This window comes from Nasonia vitripennis, chromosome 5 (assembly GCF_009193385.2).
Source record: "Nasonia vitripennis strain AsymCx chromosome 5, Nvit_psr_1.1, whole genome shotgun sequence".
NCBI classification, from domain to species: Eukaryota; Metazoa; Arthropoda; class Insecta; order Hymenoptera; family Pteromalidae; genus Nasonia; species Nasonia vitripennis.
In genome coordinates, this window is record NC_045761.1 from 10861524 (window position 1) to 10879366 (window position 17843).

At 49.9% G+C, this 17843-nt stretch overlaps 1 protein-coding gene across 3 annotated transcripts in view; it reads right to left on the minus strand.

Annotated features, from left to right (window-relative positions):
• Window positions 1–17843, minus strand: part of LOC100124164 (protein bric-a-brac 1) — a 103746-nt gene that overhangs the window by 6591 nt on the left and 79312 nt on the right. The window contains exons 2-5 of one of the 3 annotated variants that reach the window (XM_031932087.2): window positions 3692–3749; window positions 761–938; window positions 494–579; window positions 101–337 (exon numbers count right to left, since the gene is read on the minus strand). In XM_031932087.2, coding sequence (XP_031787947.1) covers window positions 101–337; window positions 494–579; window positions 761–938; window positions 3692–3749 — 559 coding nt within the window. Of the gene's footprint in view, window positions 1–100; window positions 338–493; window positions 580–760; window positions 942–1366; window positions 3435–3691; window positions 3750–17843 lie in introns of those variants that run through there. The other 2 variants (XM_031932086.1, XM_031932088.2) reach the window with 2 other exon arrangements.

A 17843-nucleotide genomic window follows, 5' to 3' on the forward strand; every position in this document is an offset into this window, starting at 1 on the left:
ATGATGGTCGATCGTCGCCTCTGTATACGCTGCAGTGGTGGTGAATATTAAAGGATGCGGGGATTCGAGGAGATACCGGCGGAGCCGTATGTATATGTACCTTGAGCGACGGCGGCGACCGCGGCGGCAGCCGCACTGGGGCTGACTGCTCCCTCGGGTCCGTTGCAGGCGCCGTAATTTGCCAAGGCGGGATACATGGTGGCTGGCTCTTCCTTGACGATGTGAGGCGAGTGCCCGTCGCGGAAGACCACCGCGCGAATCACGCCGCGGATGTGCTCGTCCGGCCAGACACCGAGCAGGATCCTCTGCGGTCTCCCTCGTCCCTTTGGCCGCAGATCTGCGAAATCATCGTTATCGTCATTGTCACTCTTATCACAGCCATTGCGTAAGTCGAAAAGCGTATGATTAATTTCTTTTCCAGCTCTCGCCGTCGTTATAATTATACGCCTTTGGCTATTTACACGAGGCTTTCTCGGTTTTCGATTACACTTACCAGCTCCACCGTCGGCGCTCGGCCCGAGCATATTGTGAACTCGGTTCGCGTAAAGTACAAACGTAGGGTAGGGAATATCGTATTTCCTGAAACGAAAAAAGAAAAAACATCATTATTCATTCGCTGCATTATCGCGCGTTACTTTTCGCTGCGCAGCTTCGCTCGTATATTTTGCAAGTAAAGAGAGAGAGAGAGAGAGGGAGAGAGAGAGAGAGAGAGAGAGAGAGAGAGAGAGAGAGAAAGAGAAAGAGAAAAACAAATGCATACCTTGCAGCTTGGCTCAGCGACAGACCCTCCTTGAGCACGCTAAATATCGCTTCCGCCATCGTCTCGGGACGCCAGGATTTCAAGGGGCCACGTTCTCGAAAGCGAAGATTGTGTACCAGGCTCTGGTTGGTGTTCCAGCACTTCTGCCACATCGACTGCAGTTGGTACTGATAGCTGTCTGCTGTAACAACCCCCCAAAATACGGGGAAAAAACATTAGTACTTCCTACACGTTTTCGCCCGTCGCATCGCATAAATATCGTCATAATCATATACACATCGGATATGGGTATAATGTATTACTCGTAATAACGTCATGTGTATATATACACATGAAAAACGTGGATGTGAAAAAAAATCACTATCCAGGGATTCTCTTCGAGATAATGTACGTATCGGTTGGTTTAGGTTACAATGTATATAAAATGCAATGAGTATGTAATATGCAACGTTACTTTATTTTCTAAAGTGGTACCTTGGCCTGGCATAAGGAGTCTGAAAAAGAAAATAAAAAGACGAAAATAAAATGCGAAAAACAAAAAAATGATAATGATTCAGGTGCACATGCGGGGAAGACGGGGGGGGGGGGGAAATAAATAAAGGCTAATTGTTATCTGTTTTTTTCTTCTCTTCATCATGTTTTGCGTAACGGCATTGTTCAGGTTTATACATAAATGCTCGCATAATCATGTACAACGCTCGCGCCGCCTCGAGCTCTTTCTCGAGGACGGACTCCTCAATCGAACAATCGCATAACAAATCATATAAGTAAAAAAAATAGATAAAACGTCCTCTCCTCTCACAGCAATACACTAATAGTGACGGTATACAATATGTATTTATAGTGTGCAGGCGTTTTCCAGTCATATGTGGGGACTCGATGACGTATTACACATCAATGCAGGAGGGACGGAAGAGACTCACGCGTACGCACATCGTCGCGTATGTATAGGTATCTATATGCAGCAGCCCAACAGGCGCGCATCGTCAGCTCGGCTTTTTGTGTGCACGTACACGTGTGCGCATGTGATGTATGTATACGTATATACAATATATAAATGTAAAGGCGCATAGCTGGGCTATATCGAACACAAGCTCGAGGAGAAGAGAGCAGCAGCAGTGCGGGCGCGCAAACAGCACCGATGGCCTCGATCCCGAGCGATTATTTAACGGTTAAGTTATTAAGTCTAATTAGGCCTCCTCCAATTTCACGATTAATACAATTAATTGGAAAAGACGCTTGCGCGCGCGCATACACGGCCAACCGAAGGAGACTCGTCGGAGAGCTGCTACAGCTTTATTGCGGCAGCCTCTGGCCTCCACTGCCGCGGGAGGAAAAAAGAGATAGAGATAGAAGACTTTAATTCCATTTCTACTCTTGCGCAATTAACTCACTAAATTACGTACCTACGTCTATATGTAAAGCTGTACATTTTGCAAGATTGCGCTATAATATCTTTGTTTAATAAGGCACACAGCACACTGGCTCGCCGACTTTTTTTTGTTCTTTTTGCTCGGCCGCTGCAGCGCGAATATAATAATGTAATATAGCCTATATATACGTATATATAATACTCGCGGGAGAAAGAGAATCGAGGAGAGGGTCGGCGAGCCAGAGAAAATCAGGACCGGGGGGGTCTGACAAGGCACGGGAATTGACGTGTATACGAGGTAAACAGTCGTTGGACAGCTTTATCGAAATCTATCAATAATTTATGAGTACATTCAAGTTTCGAATTCAATTAATAATACACAACGAGCAGCTCGCTCTCCGCGGCGTTTTCTAACTATATATGTATAAGCTGCGGGTTATTATACACTTGAAATGCGAGTACAGCCTTTAAAATAATCGCGTTTGCGTATTCAAGCGAAATATCGGAATGATGCGCGAGAATAATAATAATAATAGTGTAGAAGAGAAAAAAAAGACGCTCGCGGCGCGAGTTGTAAACGTACGCGGCGTTTGCACAGCGATTTCTAGGGAATGTTTTTATTATTCGAATACGCGCGAGAGTCGTCGCGCCGCGAACAATGGCTATCGGCGAGCTCGATCGACGATACGAGTCCTAGGGTGTGGGATATCACGAGTGTATTATTACGCATTGAAAAATCAATCGCCGATCGATGAGCGACGAATATATGTATGTACAAATCGTGTTATACTTTAAGTACAAAAAATGGGAATGTCACAAGCTTATATTGTTCATAGAGTAATGTTATAGTTCAGTTGGAGGCCGACGAGTGGTCGTTGTCGTTCTCGTCGTTGAAGTAGAGCGAGACGATGCCGTGCTTCTTGCAGAAGGCCCACCACCAGCGGAAGCCCGAGAGTCCGGTGAACGCGAAGTTGGGCTCTCGCTGCCGCCTGAGCTTCTCGACGAAGCCGAGGATGGCTTGCAGGGACTTTTTCGTCCTGCGATTGTAAGGACTGACGCTGATATCGCAGCAGAACTCGAGAACGGCCGTCTCCTCAGACGGCTTGAGACCCGCCTCCTCGAGTACCATCATCCGCTTGGACTTGCCGAGGATGTTGTCGTAGAGCGTGCCCTTGGGTATGCCGTATTTGCTCGAGGCTTGGGTGAAGCGCATCTTCTGCGTGACCACGGCCTCGATGGCCTCCTGCAGCTCTTGCCGCGTCCACGTCGGCGCCTTCAGCTTCAGCAGGCTCGAGTAGTCAGCTAAAAATCAGCACACATCGACCTAGCAACTTTTTTGTTTCTTTTATCTCATCTTTTCTCGTATCTTTCCCGCAGTGCTGCTCTTTTTTACTCGAGATTATTTTTCTTTTTCTTTTATTTTTTATTTTTGTCAGGGCCCAACGGTCGTGTCAAATGTATTGTATAGGTATGCGAAATGATATGTAAGGGGAAACGAAAATTCACTCGTATCAGATAAAGTATAATATACATGTGTGTAATAAAACAGACAAACTCACCTGCTATACTGGAGGTGGAGGCTCCGAGCCAAGCGTGGGACGACTCCAACAGCTTGGCCTGCAACAGACAAAGAGAAAGCCACGAGTTAGAAAGACGATGCGATTGTTTTCCCAATGGCTCGATGTATAATATGCGCACTCGCGCGAGCAATATGCGAAGGGTTGAGATATGCTATATAAGGGTAGGCGCGCAACTTTACTAATATGCGAGAGAGAGAGAGAGAGAGAGAGAGAGAGAGAGAGAGAGAGAGAGAGAGAGAGAGAGAGAGAGAGGAGCGACGCAGCTAAGAGAGCAGCAGCTCCGCGGAAAGACACACGCAAAGTTGCTTAATTTCGAAAGTTCCTATCATGCCTCGCGATGCATTCGCCTGATCCGCGTTTTCGGACTTTTCAAATGAATTTTTAAGGCCGCAGCTCGCTCCCTCTAATAGCTTCGCCCTCCGACGATATACTTTCTTAGTTTTACGCTTAAAAACCGCGCGCGGCCACCGCCGGCTTGTTTGCAAGCCCAGCGGCAATATCATCAGGATCCGCGAGCGCGAGTAGCGAAAATAGAAAAATCGCGCGCGCGCGAGAGAGAGAGCGGCTTTTAAAAGATGGACGTTTGACGGCTTATGAAAGCTGGATGAGCAGCAGCAGCGGTAGTCGTGGTCTATTTCGGTTTTTGCGGTTCCGTATAAATCCATCCGCGATTTCCAACGAGTGAGCGAGTTAGTGTGTATCGTGGACTTTCTCTGATTTTGAGCGAGGCTTCGAGGAGCTGTATACGAAGCAACTCTCGTGACTGCTGGAGCTTCGTCAAAGATTCAGGACAGAGAGTATAGAAGCGCGCGGGCGGGTGGGCGGGCGGCGGACAATTTGAAGGCAGTTAATAGTAGTGCCCAATGCCATGGACGCTTGCATTTCTCTCCCTCGCGTTCTAACAGTGTCTGTGTGTGTGTGTGTGTGTGTGTGTGTGTGTGTGTGTGTGTGTGTGTCTATATGGTAATATTTAATTCAGCAGGCGTTGCGCCCGTTCTCTCTCGCTCCGAGCTCAGTCTTCTTCGGCTAGAGCGAGAGGGTCAACAAGAGAGAGAGAGAGAGAGAGAGAGAGAGAGAGAGAGAGAGAGAGAGAGAGAGAGAGAGAGAGAGAGAGAGAGAGAGTGAGAGACGAGAGAGAGAGAGAGAGAGAGAAGCCTCATATCCATTAGCGGCATGCATCATACACAGCGGAGCTGCTACTCCCGAGGTCCGGCGCAATCGCACTTTCCAGAGCAGCGCAGTAGCAGCAGCCTCTAATTGTTTCCTACTGTTTACCCGTCATATTTCACGGTATTGACTGCTTGCGCGGCTAATAAGGGAATTGGAGACGACGGAAGCGGATATATATTATATCACACACACACACACACACACACACAATATATATATATATATATATATATTGAGTATACATCCCGTCGTCAGCTCGGCAATTGAACGTATAAGAGGGCTCTCTCGTTAGGCGCAAGTTTTACGCGCCGGCAATAAGGGGCATTTTATATTAAAAGCCCGGCAAGCAAGTTTCTCTGAATATTTGAGAAATTCGCTCGCTCGTACAAACTCTTTCGATTAAAAGTCTTTATTAGGGAGAGAGAGCGAGAGAGAAAACTTGTTGCGAGCGCAGTAGCGCTGGCAAACTTGCTAGGCGTAGTCGTCCTGCTCCCGTATAATGCATGTAACTCCCCTGTGAATTTTTCATGGGCTCTCGCTGCATGCATCTCTCCCCCGTATACAGTGGAATATATCCCCCTCACACGAGCACGCGCCAGTGTCGTCGATTCGCGAAAAGGAAAAAATGTCGCCAACGACGCCAGCTGATCAACTCGCGCAGGTCTGCAATTAAGCGCACATGACAATATAGGCGGTCATAAGAAAATGATGCCGGCGCAGCCGCAGCCTGCCCGCGCCACGGCCACGGCAGTTAAATATTTATCGAGCAGAGAAGAGCCGATCAGCCGTGCAGCGCAGCTAGTTCAGAGGAAGTGACAAATTACAGAGTAGCGGCTTGTACGCTCTCGCCTCTCTTTACTTGTCCGAATAGACTGCCGGTCCCCGCAGTAGCGGTCTATCTTATGCTGCAGCGCTGCAACTTGTCATTTCAGATCGAGGCTGCGCGGGCTGCATTCGCACACATAATCGCGCGAATAAAGTTCAAGTGTGAGAGAGAGAGAGAGAGAGAGAGAAAGCCGAGAGCGTCTAACGAGCTAATTCCTGCAAATATTTGCATCCGCAGAGAGCGCGAGGATTCCCGTCGCACTGTATATAGTATATATAGTAGGAGAAAAGGCGCCAGCAGCAGCAGTCGAGTCGACTGCGAAATACGGGGGGAGAGCGGCGAGGAGGGAGGGGGGAGAGATGCGCCGGCAAATTTCTAATCAGATTACCGTGGATTAGCAAAGTTCGTTTGTTCTAATGAAATTCGTCTAAATTAACGTCGCGCGCGGGCGGCAGCGGCGGCGGCTTCGAGGAGAAGACGAGAGAGGGCAAGGGACGAAGCGAGGGAGAGGCAGAGGCAGAAAGGCTTTAGGCTCGCGCGCGCCGACGACTCGTCAATCGAGTTACGCTGATGAGAGCTTGCAGATCATTAAACGCTGGAAAAAAGGCGCGCAGCGCCGAGTTCGTTAATGCGACGACTTTGTTGCAGTATGAGAAACGCGGCGGGCGCGTATATAACCTACTGCATACAGCAGCACACAGTGCTGCGACGACGACGAGGTATATGGTATATAGTATAGATGTAAAATGTAAAACGAGACGCGCGGCACACCGGGATTTGGGCGCGCGCATATGTAGCGTGTGTATATGCATCGGGAGAAGCGCGTGCGCGACGTTGTCCCCGCGCGGATAAATAGATTTATTTATTTACGATAAATTGATGCTGCCGTACGCGCGGCCGCGCCTCGGGATCGGATTGTTTCGAGTTTGCACAGCCTGCGCTGTTGACGCTTTCTGTTATTGGCTCGTCATTATCACTTAACGAATCGACGGAGCATCCGCGCACACACGCGCGTGTATGTATATGCAATACACACGCACACACACACACGCACATAGACAGAGGCGTCCCCCGGAGCGCGCTCAGCACGCGCGTAGCGGCTCAAGTAAATCAGCAGATGTTAATAAAGAGGAATTGTGTTTGGTTCATTAAATTTATTTTAATAAAAAAGTTCGCACACGTGCGATTGCATAACGCGCCGTTGTCGGGACACAAAGCCGATAGTACACACGCGATATCTGTGTGTGTATCGTCGCGCACGGCCCGTTAAATATTCTCTCGCTCTCTCCGCAGTGCAGTGCAGTGGGTATGATGATGCAACGCTCGTTATGATTCTTACATATGTGCGTGTGTGTATTCATCGCTTCCGAAATATTACCCATAGCGCAGTAGGGACTATATAATCGATAGGGAATTTATCGAATGCCAATGGGCGCGCGTTTCATCGTTTTTTTCGCAATTTCAGCGGACGCCTGATCCGCGCGTATTGTTTATTTATAAATAAACAATGCACGCGCGCCCGCACGCGCGGAATAATCAATTACGACTACTACAGGGAGAGAGAGAGAGAGAGAGAGAGAGAGAGAGAGAGTGCGGCGAAAAGTGAGTATACCTATATCACACACGCACAGCTCGAGATTGAATTTCGAGAGGTAATCCCGTCTTAATTACAGTTACTCGTTGCCGGAGCGAGTGGCATAGCCGGGATTGCATGCCTAATCTCGTTTGCATCCACATATTTTGCGTAGTCAAGGGCGCCGCCGCCACCGCCGACGACGTAGTCTCAAGCGCGCGCGCTTGTGTCTGGCGGTTACACGCACGTACCTACTGCGTACGTACGTACATACGCTCTCCCGTCTCGCATTATATATCATACATAATGTACGCGGCGGGCGACACTGTGTCAAATGACAATCGTTAAAAAAAGTATAGGTTAAGCTCCCGTGTATACACATACGCTGCACGGGAGTGTATTAACAGCAGCAGCAGCAGCCGGCTAATGACGCAGGCGTATACGTGTAATACCGCGTGCGCGGGGCGAAAGACGATGCTCTCGTAGGCGCTGCTTTCCCCGCGCTCGCGTTCCCAGTATATATAGTATATATGTGTATAGCCGCATATGTTTGTCGTCCTGCATCCTCTGTACGCTTGCCGCACGCGGATATCGTTCTCTCTGCGCGCGTATAGGCTAGCTAACATATAGCTGTATGTGTGTGTGTATGTCTATGCGTGTCTATGTGTGCATGGGTATAGGATAGAACCAGGGCGTGTTCGACGCACACACCCAGGCCCAGCAACTATACAGCAACTAGCTCGCTCTCGCCCACGAGCAAACTAGGAGCGTGTAAGCCTGAGAATCGAGCAGAGAGAGAGAGAGAGAGAGAGAGAGAGAGAGAGAGAGAGAGGGTGAAAGAGATGCGCGCGCGCGAGCGGGGATAGAGGGTTAGCTTGTCCAAAGCGTGTGTGGACTTAGTCTGGGGTTAGCGCACGCCTATGTAGATAGAGTACTGAACTATGTATTACAGCGAGCGCCGGCCTATCTCCCGCATGCATGTATATGCCGCCGCCGCCGCCGCCGTCGCCGCGCCACCGACGTCGCATATATATTCCAATGCCATAGGAGAGAGAGAGAGAGAGAGAGAGAGAGAGAGAGAGAGAGAGAGAGAGAGAGAGAGAGAGAGAGAGAGAGAGAGAGAGCAGACGTTTGTACAGTCGGGGATTTGCCCTCTACCGCCAATTTCTCATCGAAGCCGCCGGTGTGCTAAAGAATCCGATTCTCCCCCGCTCGTATGTGACTCAGCGCGCCGCGCTATAAACTCGAATTTACGCGCCAAACATCCGTAAACTCTTTCTCGCCCGCTTCGCTGCTGCTGCTGCTGCACAGCGTCGTGTGGTCTATTTCCAGCAGCTCGCGGGGCGAATTAATATGCTGGAGTGTGATCGCACTCTTCTGCTATATGTGTATTGTAAATCGAAGCGAGGATTTTTAATCGTTTTAGCTCTGGCGATGCATTATCTTATACGTCTGACGTATCGCCACGCTAGCTGTAGTCAAACATTATACACGTACACATCTTCTATACACGTCGAGCGCGCGCGACGTATAATGTAATTTCTGCGATTTAATTTAGCGATTTAACAGAGAGTGCAGCAGCAGCAGCGGCGGCAGCAGCCAACGGCGAACCGATTGAATTTCAACTCTCCAGTATATAGCGGAGAATACGCGTTCGCTACAAAGCTGCTAGATTGTATTAATACTCGCGATTAATCCGATGAAAACTAATTTGCCCGGGCGACTTTGGGACATGAATGCAATAACTAAGCTAAAGCAATTCACGGCTAGTTCATGCCGATTCCTCCTCGCTCTCTCTCTCTCTCTCACTCTCTCTCTCGCTAATTTTGGAAAAGACACGTCTAATAATACACGTCGCCGCGCGCGAGAGTCGCGCGCAGAGCTGCAATTATAATGATTGACATTGCATTCGTCCGATCCGCTCTCTCACTCAGTAGTTTAATAATAGTTACATGCAAGCGCAGCGGGCGCGATCGGCATTATTCACGACATAAATCTCGTTATTCGCCTTTTTCTTATCTTATTCTATAAATCTCCTAATCAGTGTACACGGTGTCTTTCTTCTTATATATATATATATATATATATATATATATATATATATTATGTACACGGGATTTTTCAGAGCCGTTGCGCTGCAGTTCGATTTAGACATAAAATTACCGTACATACACGGAGACGATCGTGCGTTTATCCCTATAAATATGTATCATTTTCCTTCGCTTGTATACGCGCGTGATATAGCGTCTGTAGGTGCGTATACAGTGCCGTTGGGGGATCGTGAGTGGTGGTCGAGAGATATCGCGGCGGCGGCGGCAACGGAGAGCGAGCTGCCGCCGGCTGAAAGGGTTAGAGAGTTTGTGCGCGCTCTGCTATACTAACCCACATTTTACGCCTGCACATTCCGAAATTCGCCTCTCTCCCTCTTTTTCGCTAATTATTCGGAAGAGCGAGGCTACGCGGGGGATGAAAAAGAGAGTCGGCTCGATATTTGGTTTGTTGCAAAAGCTGCACGCGTATATATCTATAACACACGCACACATACAGAGCAGCGGGGGTGGAAAGGCAAGGGGTACACAGTAGAAGCGCGCGCCAGCGGGCAGATGAAAAACTTTTTCATCCCGTTCATTTTTCAGAGAGGAAGGAGAGGGGGAGGAGCGGCTGCGCGCCGAGCTATATCCTTCGCGGATGCAAATTGCAGCGGCGCTTACGTATTTTCCTTCGTTTTGGGGGTGGGGGAGAGAGAGAGAGAGAGAGGCTTGGGGCGCGAGGTCGCGGGCGATATTTCATTCGATATTGCGAGCTCCGCGCGGCATTATTTCTCTATTTCGGAGCGCGGCCGGCCTGCCGACCGGGCGCGTCGGAAAATAAATTGTTTAATTTATATTAAAAATAAATAGCGCTCTGCTCTGCAGCGCGTGTTCTCGCGAAAAACGAGGAAGCAACTCTCGCCGCCGCCCTGCCGAGAAATATTACTTTTAATATTAGCATTTCCAGCACACGCTCTCTCTCCCCCCGCTTCTACCCCTACTGACCTGTGTGTGTGCGGGTGTGTATATACATATACATATATATATATATATATATACACGTGCGTTACAAATACACACACACATATATATATATATATATATATATATATACGTGAGAGCAGCATTTGTTTAAGGCCCCCTGATACTATACATATACCTAGGGCGGACTCTGGAGCGGCGCATTCGTTCTCATTAAATCGCCCGGCGAGAGAGCTCCGCCATTTATCCGGCCGTGTTATACATTAAACAATCGCTTTGCATGCATACTTTTATCTTGCCCGCCCCGTGTAGCGAGAAAATCGGATTGTTGTTATTATTCCGAGTTCTCGTGCAACTTGCAAGTATAAACGCGCGCGTCGTCGTGCTCTCGCCGTGTGGATAATTCGATAATCAGCAGGAGCTTGTCACTTATTAGCCGATATGCAGCGCTTGGCATCAGTCTTGGAGAAAATCGCAAGCGGATCGCAGCTTGGCATTTATAATTCGGCGATGCTGACGAGTTGAGTCGGGAGGGGTGTTTTATTCAGAGCTGTTGCAGACATACATCGCGCGCGCATAGCTGCAGAGACAGAAATTAAAAGTGTAAATTTGAAGTATCGAATGACTTGGTCAGAGTTCGCGCGAGCGAGAGAGAGAGAGAAAGAGAGAGAGAGAGAGAGAGAGAGAGAGAGAGAGAGAGAGAGAGAGGGCAGAGTCAGGTCGGCGGGTCGGCTGGGAGAAAAATTAATTTGGGGGGAAATTGGATAAAAAAGCGGAGGAATGGGGTGGCTCTCTCTCTCTCTCCCTCTCGGTTGCGCGGCAGCGCAGTAGTGTCGCCTGGTTTTAAGAGGATTTCCGCTTTAATTAAGGTAATAAAAATGTTACGGAAATTCGCGATTTGAATAAAATTGGAGGAAATAAAAAAGCTTTTAAAATAAAATGTTGATGGGCTGTTTAATATTTGAGCCCGCGCGCGGGACAGTTCTCTCTCTCTCTCTCTCTCTCTCTCTCTCTCTCTCTCTCTCTCTCTCTTGCTGCTGATCGCGTATAGCGAGGGACGAATAAGAGAAAGTTTTTTTTGGCCGCGAGCTCGGGCGCGGGAGAAAAATATACAAACTATATAGGTATATTATTATACGTATTGGTCGAGTTCCCTCGGCTATATATAGCGCGGTTCCCCCGCGTTCTTTTGGGCTATAGAGTCGCGCGCATGTATTTGCCGGTTGCATTATTAATATGGGCTATATGTGCCCGGCCCGTCATCGTTATACTGCACGGCTGCATCGCGCTCTCACACGCACGAACACATGCATATATGGGCAGTGCAGGCGAGTGAAAGCAAAGAGTTTGCGTTGCGCTCATAAAAAATCAAACGGTCGTTTGGCAAAAAGGGCCAAATGGTCGCTCGTTTGACGAATTGTCCAATCAAAAGTTTTCCAGCAGTTGCTGGATAGCCGCGTCATGGCTCGAGGCGCTGTCTCCTTTGTGTTGCCGATACGCCCGAGCGTATATACCCCAACAGAGCAGCGCCGGCAGCCACCCTCTACACCCCCCCAGTCTGCCGCCGCCGCCGCTTCTACTGCTTCCTATATTTTATTGGATTTCATTCCAATACAAATTGTCTCCCTCTCCCTCTCGCCCTCTCTCTCTCTCTAGTCAAGCGCAAAGCACAATTGCTGCGCGAACATCGATGGCCCGCTAAAGGAAAGCAAGAAAAGCCGAAAAACAAAAATAACAAACGTGCGCAGCAACTATGTATTCATCGTCAGGAACATTGCGAGTGAGAAGGGGGATAATAAAGCCCCGAGAGCGCGAAGGGTAGTACAGCTTTTATATTAGAAATATAACGCGAATATATACCGCGCGTGTCTATTTTTACGCGAGTGACACGCGCCAAATTCCGGCTCGATAGAGCCCTGCCCTACTTGAGAAAATGCGCGCTTCGAGTCGATCGGGCTTTTAATAATAATGACTTGTCAAAAGTCCATCAAACATTCACGACCCTGCACATACGTATACGAAGGAGAGCAGCAGCCGAAGAAAGCGTCTTATTCCAGCGTCGGCGAGTACAATAATAGCTCGAATGTATAGCCGCGCGCTTGATGTGCGACACGAATCGCGGAATGAATCTCGAGGCGCTTTGTATTTTGCAGAAATACACTACTCGTTACACAAAGTATGCAAGAGCCGAGCGAGGAGCTAATAAATATCCCGCGAGTTGCTGCGAATCGTAGGCGATCGGGAGGCCGAGATAGGATTAATTGTTGGCTTGATTGTCTACTAATAGGCCTCTTCCGCGCGCCGTCTGCGGCAACGGCGGCGCGGGAGATTGGATTGCCGGCCGCCTAAGTAGCCGCACACGAACGCACACAGATAGAGAGACTGAGAGAGAGAGAGAGAGATAGAGAGAGAGAGAGAAAGAGAGACGAGAGAGAGAGAGAGACGAAAGCAGCGGGCGCGCGTAAGCGTGACAAGTTTGAAAAATACTTGTTAACGCGCGGAGGACGCGCACGCAACAAGCAGGCGACGGCTGTTAAAGCGAGCGAAATCGTTAAACGAGGCGTTATCTCGATGGTCCGACAGATGATGCGACGGGGCTGCGCTTATAGGTTGTCCGGTGATCCGTCGATCGATCGGCTGAAGGCGCCCGAGTAATTGGCAAAGCCCGGAGGGGGAGGTTAGAGGGGGGGGGGGTGTGCGGCGACACCTATTAAAATCGGAATACACGGAGTAATAGCCGCGAAGCTATTAGCGGTGTCCCGAGGGCACTTCCCACACCCCTCCCCCCCCATATACATCCGCGCGGGCGCGCGCGCGGCCAGAGCGAGAGAGCGATCCAGCCATCCGCAGAATGACTCGCCGACAGCTGAACCGCCAATTTTCCGATCGAAAATTCCACGCGCTCTCTATCCCTCTCTCGTAAGAGAGCTGTATTTAGCGCTGATAAATAATCTTTCCGTTGCGGCCGCCGCGGCGGTGTACACACTATATTGTTTTTCATTTCCGCTCGATATACCGCGCGCGGCATCGGCGCTATCTCTCCGAGTCGATCTTTCTCTCTATCTTGCCTGGAACCTTGGAGAGTATGTGCGATCTATAGCCACGGCGTTTCCCATCTCCGCCGAGCGCATATAAATACTCATAATTAGCCGTGCGGTGCCGTGCAGTGCGCGCGGGGGTCCGTATCGGGCGTAGCGATCGGTTAATTTAAATAAAAACAGTGCTCGGATCGCGGGCTGGACGTCGAGGATCGAATGAATCAGCTACTCTGCCGGAATATCGGCTTATATTACACATACACACACAGTCGCGGCGGGGCCTAGATTCGATTAGAGTATTTTCTGCAGCAGCGGCGCAGCGTTTAACAAGATATCTCATTTATTCGTCGGCGGGCGCGCGCGCATGTATGCCCCGCGAATATCAATACACGCGGATACAGCGGCACACGTACACGCCGAAAGGAGATTAATTGCCGCGGGCAATCGAATCACGATTTTACAAAGGCAATCTGATTTGAAGAAGTAGAGAGAGAGAGAGAGAGAGAGAGAGAGAGAGAGAGAGAGAGAGCGCGCGAGAGGGACGCGCGTATGCCACGATGGCCGAGACAGAGTGAGAGAATACGTGTGTACGTACGTGTGCGGGGGGTTGGCGATCGATTTCCGTGGTCCACCGGTCGCATGTAGAGACGCCGGCGGGAGCTGGTAGGTGTACGTTACGAGGGAGAGAGCGGCGGCGGCGGCGGTGGTGGAAGAGAGGAGTAGGAGAAGTAGGGGAGAGAGAGAGAGGAGGCTCAGGAATGGATCGCTGAATTTCTCGAATAATTAAGTTAGAGCTCGGTGAGCTAGGGGTGGCCGCTTACCTACCAACGCGGCCTCATACATTATGTACCGGCTGGTACATACGTGCGCGGCGGCGGCGGAGTCGGTCGAGGCGATGCTGCTGCTGCTGCAGTCCAGAGTGGCCTTCCCAACACTAACCCTCACCATTCCACCCCCTCAGCTAGCAGCAGCAGCAGCCTCTCGCTGAGCGTGCTACACTCGGTCGCATTGGATATATACTTAATGAAGCGTAAATAATTGAGTAATGTGCTCCAGGCCGTTCGATCGCGCGGCATTCCTATTGGTCAGAATTAATCTATTCCGACGCATTAGCGAGCAGCAGCCTCTCCTCTCTCTCTCTCTCTCTCTCTCTCTCTCTCTCTCTACTTCCAGCTATATACACTCGCTCGCTCGCTCGGCTGCTCTCGTCGACGTGTGTGCGTCCGTGGCGAAAGCTGCTACATTGCGATACTTTCGAGCTTCTTTCCGCCCAGACACAATGAGCAAGTGGCCTTCTCAGACACTGCATTGATCGCACCTCCGTATACGCACTGCTCTCGCGCGACGTTAACCTTTCGAGTGCAGTGGCAGCCGCGAAGCGCCGTTCGAGAGGGTGCGACAATCGCTCTTACAACGTCTCATTCGCGCCTTTAGCTCCTCGAGAGCCGCGCGAGCAGTCATAATAAACTCATTACCAACTGCTGAATAATTCGATGCTATTTTCACCCCCCCCCCCCCCCCCGCCCTCCGCAACGCCGCTGTATAAGTAAAACGCGTTACGAGTCCAAAAGCGAGAGAGAGAGAGAGAGAGTGAGAGAGAGAGAGAGAGAGAGAGAGACTCGCGACAGGGCGACGAGCAAGCGAGGGAGAAAGAAAGAAAGTTAGCGCACTCGAAGTATATAGTTAGTCGTCCCACGGCACTTTCTTTGATGCCGGCGGAGCCTGGCACTTGGGGGGATGATGGCGGCGGCGACGGCGGCAGTGAGTTTCGGCGACCAGAACCCGGCTGCAGAGCACATCAAAGAGCGAAATACTTGAAGCCGAGATTCCTCCCCTACTACGTGTCATCCGCCCCTCCCGACTTATACGCTGCACTCTACCTCTTCCAGTTCTCTCTCTCTCTCTCTCTCTCTCTCTCTCTCTCTCTCTCTCTCTCGCTCTCGCTCTCGCTTCTTTTTCAGATTTCTTCTTCGTCTTCTTCTCGCCCGCGCGAACGAGCGGCCTGCCGTGCACTCGTGTCTGCTGCAGCGCAAGCTTGCAGTCCCGATGACCTCCGCTTCTTTTGTTCCCTCTCGACCGGAATTCGGCGCTTGCAGGTACACTCCGCGGAAGAGCTTTTCTCGCGCTCGCGCGCGGCCGTTTACGAGAGCGGCAGTATATAGCGGCTTATTACGAAACATCGAGAGGAGCGACGTCGGATCGCCCGTGAAAACATTCGCTCGACCGCGAGTTTATTATCGGCTTCGTGTTCCTATCCTGTATTTGCTCGTCCACGCTAGCTCCCGCACGGTCGCGCGCTTTACAATGAAAGGCTTAATATCAATATGCAAAGGCCGCAACTCCGATGCAGCAGCAGCAGCCGACAAAGCGTTTATCTTGCACTTGATTTCATTTCGATTTGCCCGACAAATTGCGCGCATTGGCCAGTCTCTCTCTTTCCGCGGCTAAGCAAAACTGCCCGCGCCGCCGTATCCCCCCTATGCAGCAGCCAATATTGACTCGAATGCCGAGCGGCGTTTTTTTCTCTACCAGCGAAAATACAGCGCTAAAAAGAGCTTATTTTTTTTCCATTCGCGGCTTCGCGACTGCCGCCGTTCGCGAGCGACGCGTCCCGCGAGTGTGTGTGTGCGCCGATAGCCCGATTAAAGATTAATGACGAATATCAACAATCGGCCAGCGGCCAATCAATAACAAGAGTAGCGCGCTTCATTACTCGAAATTAAAAAATCGTCCGCTTCCAGCAGCAGCAGCCGCCGCAGCGTCCGTCGGTGTGTATAGCGAACTTTAGTCTGTAATTAGAAATATCCACACATGTGCAGCCGGAAAAAATCGGTAAATACATCCCCCTACCCCCGCAGCCCGTTGATCGACGGCTTTTTTTACCTCGGCCCACGCGCGCTTTTTTTTCTCCCGTGTTTTTTTTCCGCTGTTTTTTGTTTAACTCGCCGGCCCACGGCAGCGGCGCGCCTGTGCACGGAGAGAGAGAGAGAGAGAGAGAGAGAGAGAGAGAGAGAGAGAGAGAGAGAGAGAGCGGAGCGCGCGCATTATTTAACGTCCGTAATAACGAAGCGTGAATTATGGAATAACTGCTCTCCAAATGAAATTGACTTCTCCCTTATATACAGAGAGGGTAGGCAGATTGAGAGCGCAAGGAGAGCTGCAATATTACGTGCGGGCAGTCGATAAACAAAAAATACGTACATTATTGTTATCGCGCGTATTATACGAAGGATTGCGGCCGCTCTTCCGGACGTATAATACGGCTTATATATTCTCGCTACCGGTGACTTATTAAAGCTCGCGGCCCCCGCTGCTGGCGCTGCAGGCAAGACACATATAAAATGCATAGAAATGAAATTTCGCGGGCTTTTAATTGAATTTTTAAGGATTTACAGTGCAAGCGCGGAGCCGCCAACGCCGCTGCTGCAGCGCTCCGCCGGCGGATTGTCATTTTTCATTGAGAGAGACGCTCGCAGAGGGGTAGAGGGTGCCGAGGATATATAGGAGCGAGAGAGCCATACGCGAGCTCGCGCGCGCGTGATATTAAAATAGGATGGGCGAGAGCGCGAAAATAATTACATTTAATAATTGGTTAAAATATCCGAAACGAAAATTAGTTCTGTAATGCCGGCACCGGCGCCACCGCCGCCGCCGCGATAATTTTGTTTAATCGAAAGCGACACTTTGACGGCAAAGTTATTAGCTGCGATGCGCCGGCTTTCGCTACATATACATACACACATACTGCTCCGATACACAGCAGTAGCAGTAGCAGCAGCTGCAGCGTGATAATTCTTTCTCTTTTTATAACCACTGTCCGATATGCAGCATTGATTTTAATAATAAATTTTACCTATAAAGTCGGGTGCGCACACACAGACTCGTTCTCTTCGGCCCCGGCATATACTTTGAACATGTATTTTTCGGGATAAAAAAATACAGCCGTCGGCAAATAGGGAATAATAAAAATTAATTATACCACGCGTGTACAGCGACAGAGCGTTCGCTTTTTTCCCATCGGTATATATAGCCCTTTCTCTATCCCAGCCTTTTATGCAGCAGTAATATTTACCTACGATAAAAGTTACACTGTTTTTTTGTTTTGCCCGGCGCCGATGCCGCTCGGGCAATGGAAAATTTAAGCTCTTGTCGGTGGCCTCCTAAACGCGCCGTATTTTTCTTTTGCTCGTCCCGCGGCCGCAACCGCTCTCTTTTCGCATATAATGTGTAACGGACAGGTCGAAACCCTGCTGATGGTCGGCCGCGGATGCATATATGCATAATAGTTTGATAAAAAATTTCCGCGAAACGGACAATCGCCCGCGAGAGCGCAGAGTACGACCGCCGCTCGCTCGATCCTATATTATATCGACAGCTATAAAATAAATCCTATTAAATTTTCCCGCGGTTTGTAACTCACGAGAGCGCGAGCTGCTCATCTCTCGTATTTAAATAATGAAGATAATTGCAGTGACGTGAGCTCGCGCGCGAGCGCTCGTATAATGCCATATAT